This window comes from Leuresthes tenuis, unplaced genomic scaffold (genome assembly GCF_036924035.1).
Source record: "Leuresthes tenuis unplaced genomic scaffold, fLeuTen1.0.hap1 SCAF_9, whole genome shotgun sequence".
Lineage (NCBI taxonomy): Eukaryota > Metazoa > Chordata > Actinopteri > Atheriniformes > Atherinopsidae > Leuresthes > Leuresthes tenuis.
In genome coordinates this window covers 32175791-32198954 of record NW_027325363.1, presented here as the reverse complement: position 1 = coordinate 32198954, position 23164 = coordinate 32175791, and the positions used below count along the sequence as shown (strand labels likewise).

The window sequence follows — 23164 nt, the reverse complement described above, 5'->3', positions numbered from 1 at the left end:
AGTAAACAATCCAAATTGCAGACACCACAGCTTCAACTTTCCCGGAAGCCCTGATTTATCTATTCTATCCAGTCCCTCAGCAACATCTTTCCGAAACTGCACTGCCTGCTCTCGATCATTTAAGTCTGTCTGGTACCACCTACCTAAACTCTTTACCGCCTTTTCCCTAATAATTGTAATTTTTTCTTCATCTATTACAAACTTTCTTTCACTTAATTTCCCTATACTTATTGAGATAAAATAAGTAGAGCGTTATAAAAGCAATACAAAATAAATACTTATATTCTGACAAAATATTATTGACATTCACATTTAGGCAATAAAAAACTTCAAAGACAGTCATACATATAAATACACAGAGTTTTGGATTAGCTAAATCCACAAAAGATTAGACCTGTAATAGGAAAGACCTTACAGTATAGAACCCCACGGGCCATTTGAAAACATTAACAGGCTCTGGTTTGGTATTGATTTATCTATGCTTACTCATATTTTTCCTCTCCTTACACTTAAACCATTGTAAAAGACTCAACCTATTACCTCAAATGCATTTAATACACCACAGCTGTCCTGCATAATTAGATTGCTGCAACTGTATATTAAACCTTTTATCTATTTTGAACACAGTAAGCCTTATTAATGGGATGATCCCTAATGTGTCATATGTGAAAGTTTTCATGGTTGGTTAACTTTATAGTTAGATAAGACTGTTGGGTGTTAGAGAAAGCTCTAAGGTGATAGCTTTATACTGGTTACAGAGTGACTACAAAGTGCCTCTGTTATGCTGTAGAACTAAAGAGGCTCTATATTTAGAATATTTAGAAAGGGTCCATAAAGCAATTTAGCTGTCTTCATTCAGCAGACTAAAGATTTTTACTGTCCCATCTATGACAGTAAAGTCTCTTCCTATTTTTGCTTCCTCTTTATTTGGTCTGTTAGTTGTAGAAACAAGAATAGCTCCTCAACAACTCTACATTCTTATACAGGAATTTTCACATTGTACTGAAATAAAAAGAAATAGTTTGGGTAATGCTCTTAAAGTTTACACACTAAATATGAAGCCATAGTCAATAGTTTGTTATCTTGGATGAGGATTAGAGAAGCACTGGGCAGCATACTCCATCAATAGTTTTCCAAGATTTCGGAAGGTCTTCCAGAGTTTTCCCATGAACATGCTGCTTTTACATTCATTTTCAGTCCAGTCCTCATGTTTTGTTTGTTCTGCCATTTGAAACAGAACTGTGAATCAATCAAGCAGAAAACAAGCACCTAACTCAAGGGATGAACTTAGCAGATAACCAATTTTTCATTTTATCTCTAGGCTCTTAATTATTTGTAGCCTGTTACAAAAACACAATTGTTCCCTTTCACATTTACAATATTTGTGTGGATGTCATTCTGTAAATATATGTAAATATACATGAATATATATATATATATATTCTTATATATTTACATATTTATTTTTATATACATAAGACACTTTTCTGCCCTGCTTCCAGGAATGTTAATTCATTTCATGCTGATATACTTCTCCTCCTGCCACACCCAGGTTTCAGTAGTACAAGAAAAAAAAGAAGACAAAAAACATGATGATCTCTCAGCCCGAGCTATTCATTTATTTGGCAGTACTCTGTAATATGTTTCCAGTGGCTTTTTGAAGGACAGACTTGTGGGTCTACTGGTTCGGATACAAGACATTTACTATGGTGGTCTGTTTTTAACTTTTTGACTACTGTAAAACAGAAAGTCACAGCAGGGACATTAATGAGTTTAACTTTTTTTTTTTTGTTCTGCACCAAATCATGTATGAAAATAATTCTAAAAAATTGTAAAAAAGTTACAAACATTATAGCCTATTCATACAGTGTTCATTTAATCATATAATCCACAAAAGCAAAAGCCAGTCGGAACACAAGCTGAAGTACAAAGCAAGCAGTTAAGCAAACAGTCTTGCTGAGTACTTGAAGAGATTCACACTCAAGGGAAAAAGTAATACTGCACAATTTCTTATCATAGAACATTGTAACACATTTCAGAGGTCAGTGGGAAATCCTTCCTGAAATAGCTATCCTCAACGGGGCATGCGCATGGATAGTCTGTGGAGTTGTAGTATGGTGTGTAATCAGGGGTCGGGAGGGTCTCCTGCTGGCCAGGCCAACAGCCAGGCACACAGTCCTGTTGGGGATTATAGTGCTGGTAGTGATAGTATTCTGAGGAGAACCCACAGTAGCTGGACTCCATCCTGGTGGGCGAGTCATAGCAAGAGGAGGAGGAAGAGGAGAAGGATTCCTGTGGGGAGTAGCTGTTGTGATCCATGGGGTTGCAGGGTGCTAAAGACTCAGATGATGAGCAGGCAGCCTGAAAGAGCAGAGGACAACACAGTGACATGTAAGGTGTATGACATGTGTCATGTAAGGAAAATCAAACTGAAACTCTAAGCTCAAAGGCTCACCAGGAACACCTATGTAGTCCCTAATTAAAGCTGTAGAAGTAATCATGTGCTCATGAAGTGGGTATATTTATATAGTTTTACTAGATTAAATTACTTAACCATTTTAAGTCCTGAATCTACCAACAGACCACAACTATTTTCAGTATTGTAAATTCGAACACTGTTAAGGAAAAACATGAGAAAGCTCTAATCCAAATCAAAAGTCATTGATGTTGTCTCGATTAATGACATTAAAATGTCATTAAAAATCAACAATTAATGGTGATTAATAATTTTAAAACCATTTCCTTATTTGTGAATTTGAGTTTTGATGACCAAACACACAGATGTCTTAATTTATTAATGTTTTTTTTTCTAAATTTCGCATGCAAGTGTACTTTTTCAATAGAGAGCAATTTGACTTAAATTCCCAGGGACTGACAAAATTAATGTAGATAAAAACATTGCAAACAAGGACAGGCTAAAGTGAGTATTTTGCATACTTAACCATAACCATATTTAACCGAGAAAAAGAAAAAAACGGATTTTTTATTATAACAAATCTTGAGAAACCTACCATCCCGTGTCCATGGTAGTCCGCATCTGAGGGCAGTCCGTGGCACCAGGGAAGCGGGGAAGAGGTTGGGAGAGGAGCGTTGTAATCGATGGCTCCTCTATTATTGTTGTTATAACCGTTGCTCGGCAACGTCCCGTCCCCAAACTGCTGATGGATGCCGTTAAACGTGCTCTCTGACATCTGGATAGTTCCCGAACCGTCAGGGACTAGGAAAGAGGATGTGCGCAGCTGGAGGGCTCGTGAGCCGCTCCTGCTCGAGTCAGTTTGGGGAGCGGCTGGGGGAGGGTCTACGTGGGGACCTGAAGGAATATAATGTCAAAGTTAAAAAAAATGTTGAACAAAATAAAAAAGGAAACAACCTTTTCATTTCAGATCTGGTGACATATTTAAGTCTAAAGAGGGGGAGCTCTTCAAAAGTAAATATAGGGTTCTCTCAGTATTCTAACACATTTAATAAGACATGGATCTTTTTAAACCTCTGAGTGATGTCATGACACCATCAGCCAACATATTTAAATATAAGTGGGGACTCTGCACTTCAGGGTTGGAGCTGTCAATAATTTACTAGAATTGCACTCCAGCAAGACTTTTTCAGGGGTGGCCATGGCTGAGGCTTTCATGTGAGTATGTTGTTCCAAATCTCTGGAATCAGGGCAGGTTGCTGCCTGTCATCATAGGGGAATGTGGCGTGCTTTTGATCCTGTGTGATTAATGCATCTGGCTTCTTAAGATGTCTTCCTGCAACTAATGCTGATTTTAGTTCAATTTTAGTAATTGTGTTGGCTGGAGATTTATTGTTTTATCTTTAGTGACTCGTGCATGGAAATTCTAATTTGAGTTCACATATTGTGAATCGACAATATGAGTGTACAAAGGCTTGTAATTGAGTCAGTTATTTAGGACAGACTGAATAAAAATGCAATAGATGCGCCTGATGTTTTATAGTGAATCTAAAAACGGGACAAGAATGTTAATCCTGGGAAAACTTACTTGAGAAAGTGGACACAGAAAGCTCCTTCAGTTCCTTCAGCTCCAAGTAAGCCTGGCGTAGCGGTTTGTTATTAAGAGCAGGACGAGGAGGAAACAAAGAACACGAATGATTAGAATTCCTTGTTTATGACATAACCATAAGCTATAAGGGTTAGGCATGTGCACATGTACACAAACAACTCAGCAAGGGGTGGGGGTTGGGCAGGGGGGTTATAGGTTTACCGTTTTAAGTTTATTGTTGTTGGCCTCCCGGGCTCTGTGCCTCTGCAATAGCTCTTTGACCGTGGTCTTCACTCGGACACCCAGGTACACCCTTGGCTTTTCTGCACAAAGAAAACAGCGCGTCACTGCTGTTTACTGATAAACACCAACTAAAGGAGCAGACACTAGCTGTGATGGACACCTCTCCACTCTACACCACTACCCCCCACCGAATATCATTACCATGTATATCATACCATGTATTTTCTTCTCCTGAAATGCAAGAAATAATGTTCATCCCAATAAATCAAAATGTGTTAAGAGAGCGTCCGTTTTATCCCACATAGTCATAAACTGTTCGGTGACACTGTGGAAAACATTACATTTAATAATGAACTATAAATTGCAGGTTGAACTGCATGTAGACTTTAAATGTGCCGGTCTTTTAAAAAAAATCCGCTGTGCGTGATAGAGCTAATCTCCGCGCTTGCACTGCGAGGTGGATCCGAATCACACAAAACCTCCTAGTGCTCCCGGTTGACGGCACAAAGCTAGGCTTTTCCTTCTACACCCCTTTGCTGACTGCATTTTGTTTGTGATCTGCGCTCTCGAACCACCCGCCGAGACCACGAACAAAGAAAATTGGCAGAAAATAAGCTATAGTAAGTAAATTCCCGATCGTGAACATGTATGAGTTTTATTTAATGCTTATGGGATTAACAGGGATCCATCTAGAGTTAAAATACCCCTGAGATTGATTTGTAAAATTGGATGACGCACAAAGGCTTGAAAGTGTCCGTGATCCGTGCCTAAAAGATCAAATTTTGCTTTGTAAGTGAATACATTTTCTAACCTACCGCTGTTAAAACAAATCAATCTGAGAGTAAGATTTGTTAAAGTAAAAGCCCACAAAACAGACAGCTCCACTGCGGTACCATCGTCCTGTGATCATACTCTTATGGAAAAATTCGACAACGATTTCAGGCCGGCGTTGTTAAGATTTACAAACACAAAACTCCCCGTTAGCCGCCGATATGTTGTCATTATTTAGTCGCAAATTATCCCCGCATTGTCAATGCGTGCTAGTAAAAAGTAACGTCGTTTGTACAGAGAATAATTCGGCAATTTTTTTTTCCTATAGGCTACTTGACATTCGTTCAATAATTCCCAAAGAACGCTTCGTATAGGTTCGCGTAATTAAGGCCTAAAGGCGTAATTTAAAGAACTGAGTGGGGATAAGACAAGAAGGCTTGACTGCAAAACATCATCTTATAAATATTCATGCAGCTAAATGCTTCTGTATGATTTGTCTTAAATGTGGAAATAGTGGCCTAAAGTCACAAGCAGACACATCCCACTCTAACGCCCCGTTACGCACAGGCAGTTCGGGCAGAACGCCTAAGTCTTATGTTACCTCCAGTGGTTAATAATCTCGATCAAAAACATCGGTGAAAATTATAATTTACCCGTCCTGATGAGTTTATTCAAACTGTGGTCAAAGGAATTAAACATGATGTGGATCTATAATAGTCTTATGGGCTTATGGGGGTGTTTACAAAAAGAAATTAGAATAGTCACTGTATAGTCATCTGTCAGCAAGGAAACAAGTAGCATTAAACTTCTATACTTTTCACAAGGAAGTTCAGTTTAGTCTGTCGTTCAATAAATCATGTAAATATATGAAGAACTGAACATAAGAGAGATAAACACCTTATGAAGCACATGGCCCCAACTTCGCTTTTCATTTTGCTACTAAATGTAAAATTTATACACCCTATACTCATATATATTTTTTTGTTTTACTCTTTTATGTCAAACAGGGCAAATGCCATAATCCAATTTCGTGATGAAAATCCGACGTGAAACTCACCAGACATGGTGGCTGAGATGAGGAGATGATCCCTGAAGAAGACCTGTGGAACTCCACAACGTAATTTTCTGCTTCAGCAAAATGGCCAAGAACGAAATTTGAGCAAAAGTCCCCAAAAAGTTCTACACAAATATCATCCAGCAGACTCAGAGCATACAACAATATTGTAATATAGCTGTGAACATATTAGTTTGAGATTTTCTCCTTGCATGCCTACTATTTAAAACCCCTAGAACTCAATGATTTGACAATGATTTGATTGCGCGTTACTTTCAATTTGAATATTCAGAGGCAACTGTCTCAAATCGATTTTACAATAAAAATTATTACGCAAGGATATTGTATACTCCCCACTTTAATGTAATATACTAATATTTTATAGTTTGGTTGAAAAAAACGACACTTTTATTAATTTTATCCTCATTTGCCATATCAGAGCATCACACCCCTTCCAAAACACTGCAGCTCTGGATGCTTCTTTTGCGCAGCTTTAACATCGCATTTCACCATTTTTCTGAGATCACACGTTACTGAAGCACCTTACTTTCCAACAAAAAATCTTGAAACATTTTAAAGCTTTTTCTAAAGAAAAAACACATAAAAGTGGTAAATAAGGGGGCGTGGCAAAAGCAGCAGCCATCTTTGCCATCGCAGGCCTTCAGCTTCTGTTAAAGTGGTTGAAGTGGTCCCTGTGCTCTCACCTCCTGCACCCTGCAGCGTGAAGACTCAGCAGCTCCATACTTAAAGAAAGTTATTTTTGTCATAGGCTTGATATTTTCAAGAAGAAAAAACATATTTCAGGAAAAGGAATTCTTTTTCCCAGTGAGGAAGTACTGCATGATCTTTTTTAATTCAGCAATAAATCACCTTCGTGACAATTCATTGCATTCCATTAAAGTGGATTAAGTTATGTTAACTATCAACATAAAAGGCAGCGTTGAAAACTTAAATATTTTTTCTTCTGGGTGAAATAACAGTTCAATTAACGATTTAAGAGGAGGTGAACATGTAAAGAAATAATTTGGTTTGAAAAGAAAAAAACTTTTAAGCTGAATATTATGTCATGTTAAGCCAGCTGAAGAGAATTGTAACAACTAACGGTGAAAAATAATAATTTAGTTCCAGTTTTATTACTGGTCTATTGATAACTCTTTAAGTGATTTTCTTTTCAAAGCTTTAGTATCATGAGATGCAGCAAAAAAAAAAAATCCCTGTTTGCATCCCCGTTCTAATAAAATGAAAATTTGTTATATATGCGTAGTTTTGATTCATGTATCATTCTAAAATCCTGCTTGCTTGTGTCATGAGGTCCCCTCCCTACTGTATGTACTCTGTTACACACTGCATCTCAGCCCTCCTGTGCCTTGCCTCAATGGACTGCCTGGATTCCTCAGGTTGTGGAACGGCTCCACCTAGGGGCCAACAGTCAGAACTCCGGCTTACCTGTGTTAGCAGCGGATATCTCAACAGTTGGGAAAATTACAAATACTTTTTTTTTTCTTGTCACATTTAAAACCATTGTTTTTATTATCATGCAAATCTAAACATTTGTAATATAATTTTTATTGGATTTTTAAAAAAGAAAAAAAAAAAGAAAAATGTTGATAAGTGGTAACATAGGTAGAGACTGTAACAAGATCATCAAGAATATGTAGCATTGAAATATGCATCACACTCCTTTCAATTTAGATACACACAATATCAGTTCTGAATTTATCTCTTGTGAAGAAGTAACATTTTTTTTATTTCCATCAGAGTGTTTGGAAATATCCACAAATTAAAACCTGTGTGACATCCAGGTTCAGTGAAACCATGGAGATCCACATCAGCAGCTGTTTGTCTGGAGGGGGGGCGGCTGTAGCTCAGCAGGAAAAGGAGTGCCTTCTGGTGTGACTTCAGCTTCCCGGGGTCACTTGTCAAAGCGTTCTTGGGCACTGAACCCCAGGTTGCCTACCAATGCATCCATCGGCGTATGAATGTGTGTGAATGAAGTAGAAAGCACATAGCTATGTACAGACTAAGACTATGAGTGTGTGAGTGAATGTGGCATGTAGTGTTAAAAGCACTTTGAGTGGTCAGCAGACAAGAAAAGTGCTATACAATTACAGTCCATTGACCATTTTCAATGTGCTTTATGAATAAAGTTGACTTGACTCGACTTAAGATTTAGGACTTCCTAAACATGTCACAGGAACATCGCGCTGCTTCAGTTTCACAGATTGTCAGACAATTTTGTTAGTAGAGAATCCTCTGATGATAGACTTTGTTTAAAGGAAACGGCGTGATATACTGCTAGGCTGTGGGAGGGAAGTTTGAATTGATGACGAAAAAATATATAGGTCATAACATCAAAACAGAGGTAGTAACTTCCCTGCATCATGTATTGGAATGTATAGTTGGAAAATTTGTCTGGGTGTAAGTTGTGTAGGTCCAGAGGCACTCATGTGATCCAGCCATAAAATGTATTATGAGGTTCCCTCATTATCATGGCTGAGTTGGGTCACAGCTGCCAAGATCATTCAATTTAGCAGACACCAGACAGTGTCTCTAGACTTAAAAGACTACATATAAACACAGGTTGAGACTGCATCTTATGAGCACATGTTTGGTCAGCTGGGAGGCAGCATAGAGGAAGATGTGGTGTTAGTGAGCTGTGCCAAGACCATCATTTTCTTCTCTGTTCAAACTGATTTAAAGGTTCAAAAAATGTTTTTGTTTTTTTAAAAAATAGACATTTACCAAAGCCACTTGATTCAAATAATACATTTACCAAATTGAAGGATGTTTAATCAAATAAAACTTTTCATTCTTTTAAAAATGACATGTTATTAATAAACAGATTTGGAATTATAGATACAGACTGTTATAACTTGCTTTGAGGAGTAAGACTCTGAAGTTATAAAATGTAAAACAGAAGTTTTTATTAGAGGCAGAGAAACAACATTCTTTTTCAAAATGTTTAACTTTTACACACTATCACAAAGCAGACATGTTCTTACTCCCATTCACACTATAATAGTGTTACTGTATTAACTATTTCTTTATTTAAAATTAATATCATATTGTGACTTTTAGATGCTACTTGAGAAGATTCTGTCAGCAGAAATTAGAGCTGTTTCTCATTCTATCATTCTATCCCTGAAAAGGTGATAATTGACTTTTCTCATCATCGTTTTTTTTTCTTAAATAGAGTTTGTTTTACATGTTGTTATATGCACAAGTCATTTCAAGTTCAACTGTAAAAATGTTTGTAGTTGTATACACATGTTCTGTATACTTTTTATAACATTAGTTTCAATCTTCTCACCTAGGAGCTTCCTCACCCAGGAACTAGCAAGAATTAAAAAATACGGTGTGTGTCTACATAACCAGGTTAAAATGAGAACTGAAAAACTTTAGATTAACCAGAAGCGAAGCAACAGCTCTACAACCCACCTTAATCATAGTAGTACTCGGAAGTCTCTTTACTGAATGCACCACACTCTTTAAGTAGTTGAAGGTCTATGTATGAGGAGCTGTTAATGGTCTTTAGCATGTGACATGTTACAAAACAACCACACATGCTCAGTTCATAAATCATAAATACAAATCATCTACTTCAATAATCCAACCTTACATCATTTAACCTTACCAGTATTCAAAGCAGAATTTCTACCCTTTAACTAAGAAAATCAAATTGTCATAACAGCTCTCAAATAATTTATGCCAGGCTCAGTATTGTTGACGTCATTGATAAATTGTCTGTGAAATTCAATCTTCTTTTAGATTCTGGCTCCTTTCCAGTCAGTAGGCCCTCCTAATTTCATAAGGCGACCAGGAGCTCACACCATCCTCCTTTGCCCAGGAGGAGTGGGTGTCAGTGCTGGTGGGGAGGCTGCTGTGGCCATCGGCCATCTCCTCTGTCCCCATCTTGGACACTAGGTCAGTGACGGGGTTACTCATGTATGGAGGACAGGGAAAGGAAGAGGAAGGGATGGGGTAGGTGGTACTGGTGGTTAAAGGGTGGTAGTGAACGTCCTCTAATGAGTGCAGGGTGTAGGGCTGGCTGCTGGTGACAGGGCCCATGGAGGAGCCTCGACTTGGGGATCGGTAATGAGAGGGGCTCCCTGGGGGTTCTGGGCTGGACATAGAAGGTGGGACGCTGACAGAGGCCAAACCGTCTGGACAGAGGGCTTCAACCTGGGATACTGGCTCTGGTCCTGACTGCTCCCATGAGTCTCTCTGATGTAGGAAAACACAAAAGATAATTTAGTCATTTATTCCCTTATCAGCTAAACTTCAGCACAGAAGACCTTTTGTGGTGGTATAATTAACTGTTGTGTTTCATCCTTTACTTCCTGGTGTGTACATGTACTGACCACCTCAGTAGTCCTGGGGGTAGGGGGCGTAAATACCATATTCATGCTGATATTTGATATTTTCTGAATTTAGAGTTTAAGAGTTTAAAAGGTTAGTTTACCTATCATCATTCACAGCAGTACAGTTAGGAGTGTCAAAGGCTCAAGCTTTGAGTTTAAGAATACATATAATTTTTTTTGGAATCTAGTAAGCTAATTGCTCTATGATGCATTGAAAGCATTGCTACAGAATAACAAATTCTTAACAACACTGAGACAAGGTTAGATTATTTTAATACCAAAACCAAACAAGGATAAAACACTTACCGATGATTAATTGATTAATAAACAATTAGTTTACTTAATTTGGATATATGCATGATATATATATATATGTATAACAAACGTAAAATATTTATTCATGCACTTGCTTGTAGATATGTTAGTGATATGCATACAATCAGCAGTGAAACACAATCAAACTTTCATAAGAATAGGTTAACACAATAAAATTAGTCATGTTTACAACTTCGATTACAGACATCTGGTAGAAGATGATGTTATTATATTCTTCTTAGATTGTTCTTACTGTCATTGCAGCATTTTGGTTTGGTAAAAAAAAATGTATCAATATTGTCTCAATGTTGTATCAAGAAATAACAAGTGGTCTCACTTTAATCAGGGACTGGAATGAGATTTGATTTTAAAAGAGGTATTCGGCGGAGAGACCCAATTAGCCCTCTTCTTCTCACATTTGGAACTGACCTGTTAGCATGTATATTAAAAATTATGTTAATATAAGACCTTTAAAAATTATGGGGACCCAAGTATTTATTATACCCTTAGCAGATGATACGGCATTGTTTTTCAGGGATGCTGATCAAATAACTTGTGTTTTGAAAGCAGTATCCTTTTCGGATGCATCAGGGCTACATTTGAATATTAAAAAGATGAAAATGAGATTTTAACAATCCATAATAATAATCCCACTTTAATTCACAATATTTCGGTCAAAAATTAAGCCAAATATTTTGGTATAACTATTAGTATAAATGTTAGTTCAATATTCAATCTGTCTTTCAAAAGAACGTTTTTAACAGCTAAATTCAAAGTTGTTGGAAGAATCTTGCAAACAAAGATGGAAGGGATTTCAAGATTAATTTACCTCGCATACACTTTAAACACATTAAACCGAGTCTTATCTGGAATAATAAACAACATTTGATTCTAAAGAGTGATTTGGTAAAATCAGCACAAGAGATAAAAAGGGGTGTTACAACATGAAATGGCAGCAGAACTTTATAAAAAATTAACACAATTTATGGTTTACCTAAACTATGAAGGGATCTTCATATATCTCTCAAAGGGCTGGCAGAATTAACTTTCTGTTGAGATATGAGTTTGACCCTACCCTTAAACTACCCTAAATTGTCAGTTTATCATATGTAGTTATTGGAAAATGCTTTACAAACATCACTTCACTCCACATTGCCCTATAATTTGTAATAACAGGTATATTTCATGTTAAAGGAAGTCTTTAGTTTAAAGACTGGGTGGGAAATTGAGTTTGGACCATAGCTGATGACTGAATAAACACTAATGAAAACTTTTTAAGTTGCTCCAATTTCAAAAATAAGTTCATTCAATTGTTGTTAATTCTTCCTTGGACAAGGTTCATGAGTGGTTGGCTTAAAATATGTAGTTCCTGCATTTGATTATGATGGGAACTTTTGAAAATGTTGTGTTGTTTTGTAAAACAAATCATTTAGTTTTTGTGTTTTTTCGCAGAAAACATTTCCCAGAAGACATTTTGGCTTATAAAAATGATTTATTTAAGTAATTTCTTCATTATATATATTTTTTTAAATCCTAAACAATAGGACATTTTGGCAAACCTTGTTTCAAAACAGTCTCCAAACTATGCTGTCGGCAGCAGCAGAGGGTGCTACTGAAGGGCAGATTAACAGTCATATACTATAGAAAAAGTTAGTATTTCCATCTAGGGTTTTCCATCTTGTCATTTCAAACTCCTGGCATTTGTAAACTTTCTGCATGTTACTTTAGCTTTTTATACACATGCAGCACAGTGTTTGTGTCTAAAGCTTGAAGGATGGTTGCTGACATATCCCAATAGCAAATCAGCTGCCAGCCCAACAGTGCAGTGTTGTAGTCCGTTAAATCTGCCGTTTCTAAGGAAGAGAGGGAATTATCTGCCACCACAAAAACCTGACATTTATCAGCAATGTATGGATGAAAAATGATTATTGAGTATTAGTAAGTATTAGTAATTAGTATTCGGTTGTTATCCACCGGCTTTATCGGCAGCAAGTCTGTGTAGCTCTCAATTTTGTTCGTTGTTTATATAATTATACGTAATTTTTAGTTTTTATCTAAACTTTTTTAGTTATTTTTAGTGATCTGCTTTTTATTAACTTTTCGTTTTATTTATTTTTTTGACAATGTGCACCAGTACTAGAGCAGTGTACACAAGAGAAGAACTGTTGGCACTGTCAAGGATTGGACGCGGAATTAAACATCCAATTCCGACAAAGCTTAAAAAGCTGTAGCGTGGGTGCAGAGCTGGAGCAAAACGAACGGCAAAGAGGCACAACAGGAGGTGGAGGTACAAGTCTTTTCTGCCCTCGGTGATTATGGCCATACGAGCGGATCGTGAACGAAGTACGAGTGGTAAGTGGGAAGGCTTGGGTATCAAACTGTTTTTTTAATCAGAGATGGGTTAACCCCCCAATGTGACCATTAAGGAGAGGGTATGTTGTCCAGACATTGAACTGCTGTCAGTTGGTTTCCGTGCGTTCTATGCAGCCAGAGAGTTCTCCTATACAGTCGTCATCGTTGTTTACATTCCACCGAGGGCATCACCTTCAACGGCTGGTGACGCCATCCATGACGTCATTGCTACGATACAGACCCAGCATCTTGAGGCATTCACATGGGATTTCAACCACGTCTCTCTATCCTCCTGACTGGCTGACTTTATACAATATATGGACTGTCCAACATGTGGAGAAAGGACATTAGATCTGTTTTATGCTAACGTGAAGGAGGCTTACAGGGCAGTGTCTCTTCCACCACTGGGTAGATCTGATCACAGCATGGTCTATCTACAACCCACATATAGACCTTATGTATAAAGACTTCCTGTTATGACCAGATCTTTCAGGAAGTGGTCACCAGAGGTAAGTGGTGTATTGAGAGACTGCTTTGATGTCACAGACTGGGCTGTACTGCTGGAGGAAAAAGAAATGGACATTGACATGGACAGAAGGGTCAGCACCATCGCTGACTACATTAACTTCTGCAGGGACACTGTGATTCTAGTGAGGACTGTAAGACCTCTTGAACCAGAAAAAGAGGGTGTTCCGGAATGGGGATGGAGAAAGGCAGAGGAATGTACAACAGGAGCTTAAAAAGACACTACGTCAAGCGAAGGTGGAGTACAAGAAAAAGGTAGAGAGACAGCTGGAGAACAATAACACCAAGGAGGTGTGGAGGGGCATAAGGACCATCACTGGATACAAACTGAAAAACTCTGTCTGTGGAAGTTGATGTGGACAGACCCAATACTTTTAACCAATATTTCAACAGGTTTGATAGTGTGGCTTTTTCCACCTCTGCTGCTGCTCCCTCCACCCCCACAGCTGCTTGGAGGGGGTCAAGAAACACATAGGAGTGGAAGACGCGATTCTGTACATGCTGCATCGGGCATATGCTTATCTGGATGTGCCTGGTTCATATGTGAGAATCATGTTCTTTGACTTCTCCAGTGCCTTCAACACCATACGGCCTCCCGTACTGAAAGATAAGCTTCTAGGTATGGGTATTTCCCCCTCCCTGACATTATGGATTATAGACTATCTGACTGAACACTACCAAGACCAAAGAGCTGGTGGTGGACTTTAGGAGGTCTAAAACTCCATACCAGTCAGTCTGCATTGATGGAAGGGAGATAGAGACTGTTCAGACCTGCAAATAAAATCACCTGGGGGTGGTGCTGGATAATAAACTGGAGTGGTCTGCCAACATAGAAACAGTGTACAGGAGGGACCAGAGTCGTCTCTTCTTCTGTAGTGATATGATATGTATGTTTTATCACACTAGCATTAATAGTGCACTTTTTCTATGCAAAAAAAAAATAAAATCTGCTGGGGGAATTGCACTACAGACAAAAACTGTAGGCGCCTGGACAAAATGGTTAAAAAGACTAGTTCTGTTGTAGGCAGAAGGCGAGACCCTCACAGTGCTGTGGTGGAGCAACGAATGAGGAGGAAATTATTTTATGTTTTGGAGAATGATAAACATTATAGAATATAGAGGAGCAGCTGCAATGTGAGGCTCATCTCACTGCGCTGCAAGATTGAGAGGTTCAGGAGGTTCTTTGTCCCCACAGCCATAAGGCTTTTTAACAGTGACTGCTGACATGTTCTTCTCAAATTTATTTATTTAGTCATTGATTATTATTATTATTAGTAGTAGTAGTATTGTTGTTATTATTGTTGTTGTTGTTGTTGTTGTCTTATGTACAATAATTGTAAATACTTATAATTTTTTAAATAATGTTTTTTAGTTACTTAACAAATTTGAATTTCCCCCACTGGGGGATGAATAAAGTATTTTTCTATTTCTATTTCTAGAATTAGTAATTTGCAGCATATGTCAAACAAAAACATTTATTTGGATGTGAAAGTTCTGGGCCAGGTCATAACATCTAGTTGTAGCATAGCAACATATCAGCAGTTTTCTTTTCTTTTTACAAGGGCTTCTACTGAAGTGGTTCTACACTCTATAATGAAAGAATAGTTTAAGTTAGAAATTGTTATATTTAATTTCAACAAATCCAGATGTCACACACTGCATATTCTACTACAATGTAGTACTAATACTAATCATGAATACTTCTGCTGCACGGTGGTGTGGTGGTTCAACTCCCAGCTGGGGCCTTTCTGTGTGGAGTTTGCTTGTTCTCCAAAAAAACATGCATGTTAGGTTAATTGGCGATTCTAAATAACAGCTGGGATAGGCTCCAGCGACCTGACTGACAGATTACGTGGTTATAGAAAATGGATGGATGAATACTTCTTCCACCACTGAATTTCTTTGCTGCCTTTTTATGCTTGTGGATCTCATGAAAATATCCCTAAGATGAGGTGATCATTGTCATCCACCATTTTTGTTTTAAACAAACATTGCACAAAAGTACTTATCTTATTTTTTTCTGCTCCCATTCAGTTAGCTGATATTCAATAAATATTTTGTTTTAGCTTGTCGAAACTTTTTGATGAAAATATACTGTATAGTAACACACAGTTTATACTCACATAGCCTTTTTGACTATTGAACTTTTTTTTACAACAAAACTTAACTCCATAAACAAGCTATTTTCTTTTTTACTTACCAGTAGGTGGATTTCACCTTTACTTAATTTATCGTGGTGATTTTAATCTTTGTCTCTCTTCACTCCATAGTACTATTTTTAAAGGGTGCCTAAGCCAGAAACCTACCAGGAATAAATGTGAGGATTCTCCACTGAAAGGTGGCAGGAGGGATGATATGGCTGACGAAGGCAGGAAGGACCCTCCAGGGCTGGAGAAGGTGGCGACGCTGCGGTAGTCCCCGAAAGTTTCAGGGTAGTAGCTGTCGATTAGGGAGGAGTAACTGGTCATGGTTGAGGGTTCACAGCCAAGGGGTTTACCCCCTAAAGTGGAGGAATAGACATCGGGGGAGAACTGCTTGGTTGATGGACAGAAGTCTGTGTCAGATATAAAGGGACGTCTCATGCCATAATAGCTGGACAGCATATGAGAGCCTGAAAGAGAACAACAGAAATTATATCCACATTCTTATCATAGTAACAGTGATTATGGACAAACGGGGGTCCTCCAAGCATGAAGTATGGCAACAATATAAGCATTAATTAAGATAACAGCAAGCACTCTGCCTGAAACAGTGTTGACAGATATATTTAGACTGCAGCAAAGAGTGAGTGTTGAGAGTCTTTGTTCTCCTCAGTCTCACCTGGCATCTGGACAAACGAAGGTGGAGTGGTTGATCCTCCCTGTGAGAGAGACATAAGGTTTCAGATTGCAATGGTACAATATGGATTGTGTTTGTATAACACTTAAATGGGTTATAAACACTTGTGTCATGATGGGAATATTACTAAAATGTAGATAAAAAATTATTTTTCTCTCATATTCTTTGTTTCTCTGACTTTGTTACTTTCATCGGTTTGTATGACTCATGTCAAATTTCTTATAGTTTTTCACTCTGACTAAAAATGTTTTAAAGTATAAGAATTATTAGTGAAACATCTGCATGTTTTTTAGGCTTAGTAGCTGAGAAGTTACTTAGCAGAATTTTAGGCTTTTACGTGTCTCTCCCTTAAAACACATCGACACCACAGCCACCACAATTGAGTAAAGTATTTTCTATTCTGTTCTATCCTGGATTGCACACAACACACTATCATGGGTGTAAGTGAAATTGTCATGAAAAACAACCTTTATTGAACTGTCTAAGTGCAGACATGCTGCAAACAGGACAGAGAGTGACAGGGTCTCTTATTTGCATATGGCTAACATGAAAGAGTTGATATTAAGCCCATGTTGGCTGGGATGCAAGCAAATTTTGAGGGCTAAATTTGAATGTAATTTGCCAGTGCTAAGACTTCCTCGTGTGGCCCAGATATGGCTCAGTGCATCTCTGAAGGCTGTGTATGGAAATTGGCTCGCTCAAGCTCAGACAGTCATATAATGTGTGTTTGTTTGTGTAATAATGTGTCTGTGGTGTATTGGGGGATGCGGGATAATGATGATGAATTTATCTAACCTTGTTTCACAGAAAAACTCCTCCTTCTTATGCAAAAGTTTTGACTTATTGCGTTATGCGATTTTGCACAATAAGACTTTAAACTGATTTAATCTGTTAAAAAAGGGTACATGCGTACAAAACTTTTATTTTCTGTGTGAATATTCCTACATAACACATGCCGTTAATGCATATTTCCTTTTTGGTCCATGCTTGACTTTATATTAATATTAATCATTTTACACTAATCAAACTTAAGGACTCAATGTGAAAATTAATCTTTTTTTTTGGTTCCTATTTTAAGATTTGTTATTTTCTATAGTCTTTGTTTGCTTCTGTAGCACACCAGTTTTCCCATATTGATCATGAAATCGCAGTCTTATTTTGAACCCAGTGCGATATTTGCCTATTAGCTAACTTTAACCCAGAGGGTCATGTGGGTTAAAAACATATTTTCAACCTTTTAAAACGTTAATGCCTCAAATTTTTTGAATAACACTTTCATTTTAGCTCATTTATGTAATAGCTCATGTCTGGGCATAACTCAATAGAAATTTCTAGACGAGACTTAGCAGCTGAAGTGAAATGATGTAAGACCTTTATATTTTCCCTGTAGCTGTTCATGTTTCAACATGAGCAGACTTACTCTGCGGTCAGGGTTTGCTCTTCTCTCTCAATGGCCTTTTATTGTCTGAGATAAAAAGTGGTATTAGCTAACATAAGAATGTGGAGGGCTATAGTTACTGTGTGCCTCTTGTCATTATTAGGTCTTAAAGCATCATTTATAAGCATACAAATAAAACTTGCATTGAAAAGAAGAGCAAATACAGGGAAACAGTGTGCTGTTGTTACTGTCTACCTATAATTTGAATAAGGTTGAAAATAATGCACACTAAAGAGAAAATAAGTACAAACTTTCTTACTGCTTAAAAATACTGTAACATAGGTCAGAGCAGAGTCTTTGCAAAACTGAAATTACTTTTAAAAGTTAGACATTCAACTGAGGCTGTCTGAAATCAACCAACAAATGCTCAAATCTACCCATCAAAACTATGCAAGTGAAATTCCACTAACTCACAACTGTCATTACTTCTACCCCAAGAGGACCTTAATATTGTTTAGGAGGCATTTGGAAAGTTGGAAAGTAGTAGGTACACAAATTTGCATTTCTATTCACCTATTGTAAATCTACTTTTTAGTTAGCTGTAACACCTGAATACAAGGCAAGTGAGAACACTGGTTAGTTAGCATGCAACCAAATAATTAAGTCCAAATAATTTTTGAAAAGTAATAAAGTAAGGGCAATGGATAAATATTGTAACACTAAATTTCCAAACATGCCCAGATGAATACCCAGATAGGAGAAAAGATAGACCAAAGAGACTAGATAAATAAAACATATAGAGTTGAAGGATTCAGAAAAAAACAGTATAAAATTATGACAGGTTTTACTGTGGGCAGATGATTAAGAATGAAATAGTCAGAAGTGACTAATAAACAAATAGTTAGCTAAACAAATCACATAAACGTAAACACAGATCATTGAGATGACATCTTATTTATCATCCCTTTTAATCTTGAATAATAGGGCCTACAGTCTCCGCTCCCAGGACTTTTGTCATTTTACTGTTCCTAAGGTCAGAACAAAAATGGGGAAGAAAGCTTTTAGATTTTCTGGAACATTTGGCAGTCAGAGCTCAAACTCCAAAGTCTGGTATCTCTGAATGTCCTCAAGTCTATGATAAATTCCATTACATCCAGGCTCCATGAGTGCAAATGTTTTATTTGAGTGAAAATGTTTGACTAATTTTATAAATTCTTTTAACTAATTTTGAAAATTCAGTTGTTATTTGTATTCTATTTGTTTTTCTCTGTGATTAATCTGACTGTGTTGAAACTGTGCGTGTTGCCGTTCTTAGCCAGGTCTCTCTTGCAAAAGAGATCTTGGATCTCAATGGGACAAACCTGGTTAAATAAAGGTTATAATAATAATTATCCTGTGCAGCTATTTTTTCTAACAAAATTTGTTATACGATATAGTTAACAAAATAAAAAAGTACTGTGACCTACAGTTTAAAGTAAAGTTTTTCTGGCAGCCGTGGAGATGGATTACAGGATTAACTGCTCTAACTGTACTAAACTTTATTTAATTATGTCAGCTTTTAGTTGGGCACTTCACATCTTTTTTTAAATGGCATGGCTCTGCCTTCATTTTGAAAATGTCAATTAGAAAGTCAGATCTGCTGTAGATTAGATAGACGTTTTGATCATTCTGAGGTCAGGATCAATATTACACCCATTCATTTTGTTCTTAAAAACACTAACAATAGCAGAGGTTATCTTCTTGAGCAGCTGGATTTTTCTAATCTGTGAACCCACTGACCCTGGCTGATAGATTTTACCCCTCCTTGAACCTATTGTTTCCCTCTACCTGTGGTCATAGTTTAAACATATAGAGTTTGTATGTTTAAAGTAAAATGCAGACAGCAGATGTGTTTTACAGAGGCTGACCAGGTCTGAAGACAAAAGCCAAGTCCATCTTCCAGCCTCACCACCCTGTCTGTAGTATGCTACTCTACATTTTCTTTTCTTCTCTTTTACAAGGAAGCCCCCATTGCAATACAATATATCTTCCTCAAGGGCATCCTGGTCAAGATGGCTGCATGAAATAAATGTCATGTAAAGGTCTCACATAAATAAAAAATAAATAAAAAATTCAAATGTTACAATAACAGTGACACAGGAGGTAAAAAGGACAGGGTCATGCCAACTAAATTCAACAACTTCCTCTTCAGGTTATAAAACTATATAAACCAGCAACAGGTTTCCTTCAGGGTAGTTCTCAAAAACAGCTTTAAAACATCTATATTTTGGATAGAAAGTAAGTAGGTAATTTAACTAACAATGTAATTGCAGTAAACAGCAGTATGTTGATGTTTCTTCTCTGGTTTAGTGAGGACAATTTTAAGTCATACAAGGTGCAATGATAAGTGTGTGAGCCTCCATTTATTATGAAGTATAATGCAGCACAACATGACCCATCCAGTTTTTTAAGGAATTCCTTGATAATTGGATGGAAAAAGACAACTTTTTAGACTTGTCTCGTTGCTGTATCTGAAGGCTTCTTTCCTTTTTGTCTCTCACATAATCCCCAAATAACCTGAGTCGCCAGCAGCCCTAATTTCTATGAAGTGGACATGCCGACACTCCACAGAAAACAAACAGTAAATACTATCCTGTAAAAGCCTTTTGACAGGCATTTTGTGGGAAATGAAAAGCCAGTCTTGCTTGTGCATGCAGAGGTCTCAAGCACAGCCAGATTTCTCTGACTGTTTGCGTGTATGTTTGTGTGTGTGTGTGTGTTTCTGAGGCAACAATGAGAGGTTTGTCTGGAGCCTGTTCATGGCAGAGGACAATATCGACTGGCAGGTGTGCATGGATCAAACTTTGCATAGGCAGCCTCCTGCACTGCCCTTTTTCTGTCTCTCTACCTGTCCACCTCAATCCTCCCACCCCGCCTCTACCTCCAGCTCGAGGGAGTTTTTGGAAGATCATGGCCATTATCATTACTTGCATTATGTCAATGTTCTTTTGTGTGGTGAGAATAGGACTCTGTGCTTTGTATCTCTACACACATTGTGTTCAGCTATTTACTGACAGGCTTTGCAAGCGCTTGAGGGAAGCAGAGACAGAAGAGGAGAGCAAGGTACAGGTGGTGAATGTATCAACCACAGGATCGTTAGTGCACAAAACAACATAAAATGTAAACAGAGTGAAGGGATGTTTTTAAAGACACTGCGTCACCAACAGAATGTCAACTGTGGTTTAATATGAGAGAAAAATGAGGTGGAGAGAAAGGACAGGACAAAGGCAAGACAGTGTAGAGGAGATTATGCTTACACTGTATCTCGGTCCATTCATCTGTCGGGATCGCTTCTCTGCTAGCAGGTCTTTAACTGTATGCTTGACTCGAACGCCTTGGTACACTCTCTTAGAATATTCTGATAAGAAGAGAAAACAAGCCTCTGACTCCATATGTGATATAAATCCAGAAACAGTTCAACTTGTAACACAGCTTCATACTAATTTTCATCCATCCCCACAATTGTGTGTTCATTTGAATGTTTCACAGTTTGATGCATATAGGTGAATGACTCTTTGGGATTGGTGTGTAAATGTCATGGAAATTGCCTTTGGTTTGGTAGATGCAAATGGACTGCTAAAAAGAGGCAATTAACTACAAACACTTGCTGAAACCTTGCAGTAAGCAAACACTTGAGATGGTAGGGGTAGCATGTGGGTGTAAGGGAGAGGGAGCGTTGATAATTACCTAATAAACATTAAATAAAAAAATAAAAAAACAGTTATCATATCTCTTTACAAAACTCATATTGGTGTTGGTGTGATTTGGGGACATTCCTGGGAAGCAGAAGTCCAAACTCAATGAAAATGCAAACTTTATAATGCAGAAGGAAATTGCATGCAAAAAAAAACTCTATGTAAAAGACCCCAACATTTTGAATGGATCTTTTAGATAAGACCCAACTTTGCACAGCTCCAAGGTTTTTGAAAATGTTAAATCTGTTTTTGTCTATTTATATTGGACTTCACTCAATTTTCAAACATATGCTACAGATTATATTAATGAACATACATTAAAATATCAAAGTTATCTATATAACTTTATTTAGAATATTTTGTGACAAATCTGTTTTTGCTGAGACATTTCTAGAGGACTTATTTTTAGGATCTACTTGGTAAGTACATATATAATCAAATATTTGCTGAGATACAAATTGTGTTGTTACAAATACAGAAGACCCCACAAACACTTTTCCCATACACAGTCTAAAATTAAAGTCAGCTTTAAATAATATTGATAAAAAATTTAAATTCTACAAGGTAAAATCTATTTTTTTTTTCATTATTGCTGTTATTAAAGCAAGAGCAGCTTGTATATGAATGAGTAGGTCTTACCTGTGTCCATGATGCTGTTGAACACTGTGACACACATACATACAGACACACAGGTCTCTCTGTTCTCCCTCAGCTGTATTTGCCTACAGTAGCTAAATCCTAGTGTGCAGCACCATACTGAGTGTTGTACCACGCTGGAGCTTTAACCATGCAGTCAGGAGGGCAGGGACACATGGAACATGCCACCTCACACTGCAGTCATGAGGAGGTAGCTTTTCAAAATGACCTTTCTCTATTTGTTTAAATGCAAATATTTGGTGGGGACGTTTTTTCAACTATTTGCATCCACAGTCAAGATTAGGTTCTGGAAGCATCAGGAGAATGAAAGAGACTGGGAAGCAGCTAGTCACTCCTCCCTCTTCTCCTACTCATCATCCAAATTCAAAAGGATATATTGTTTCCACATTTTCTGATTTGTAGGTGCTGGACTTTGCGTGCATTGAGTGTTTTGTGGTAGGGAGTCAGTTTTTGTTTCAGTTTGAACTTTGGTTCAAGTTTGGTGAAGCTTGGACAATCTATGGAAAAGTTATAAGTGACTTATTTGACTATAAGCATGTGTATGTTTGGGCATATGTATGTGTTCTGGGTGGACCCCAAGTGCAGCATATGAAGTTTCGTGAAGATCGGATAATGTGTGTGGGAGTTATAAGCTTCTTTGTTTTTCATGGTGAGCAGTGGGCAGTCATCAAAATTTGAGGTGTCGCCACAGCCACACCCTTAAAGGTTTGAGAAAGATTTGGCAACTTTTAGTCCCCCATGACTGAAGAGTAACCCTGCCAAGTTTGAAGCCTGTAGCGTGAAACGTGTGTGGAAACGGGCAAAAATTTTCCACTCAAGATGTCCGACTTCCTGTGGACCTGGCACCATGGTGTCCATAGGCTTTTCTGTGCGTCTGGGCATGACGAAGGCATGTATCGAGTTTCATCAGGGTACGGCAGACTTACCCCATTGGT

General features: G+C 37.7%; 2 protein-coding genes across 2 annotated transcripts; both read right to left on the bottom strand.

The window, feature by feature from the left end:
• Positions 1 to 1870: 1870 nt before the first annotated feature.
• linc.pou2af1 (lnc RNA pou2af1) lies at positions 1871 to 6255 on the bottom strand. Its single transcript, XM_072391656.1, has 5 exons — positions 6073 to 6255; positions 4224 to 4324; positions 4002 to 4053; positions 3012 to 3319; positions 1871 to 2361 (listed from the first exon to the last, which is right to left on the bottom strand). The coding sequence occupies exons 1-5, from the start codon at positions 6077 to 6079 to the stop codon at positions 2014 to 2016; spliced, it is 816 nt and encodes a 271-aa protein (XP_072247757.1). The 5' UTR covers positions 6080 to 6255; the 3' UTR covers positions 1871 to 2013.
• A 3339-nt stretch (positions 6256 to 9594) lies between these two features.
• pou2af2 (POU class 2 homeobox associating factor 2) lies at positions 9595 to 22399 on the bottom strand. Its single transcript, XM_072393098.1, has 5 exons — positions 22212 to 22399; positions 21135 to 21235; positions 16443 to 16482; positions 15929 to 16233; positions 9595 to 10293 (listed from the first exon to the last, which is right to left on the bottom strand). The coding sequence occupies exons 1-5, from the start codon at positions 22246 to 22248 to the stop codon at positions 9856 to 9858; spliced, it is 921 nt and encodes a 306-aa protein (XP_072249199.1). The 5' UTR covers positions 22249 to 22399; the 3' UTR covers positions 9595 to 9855.
• Positions 22400 to 23164: the final 765 nt, after the last annotated feature.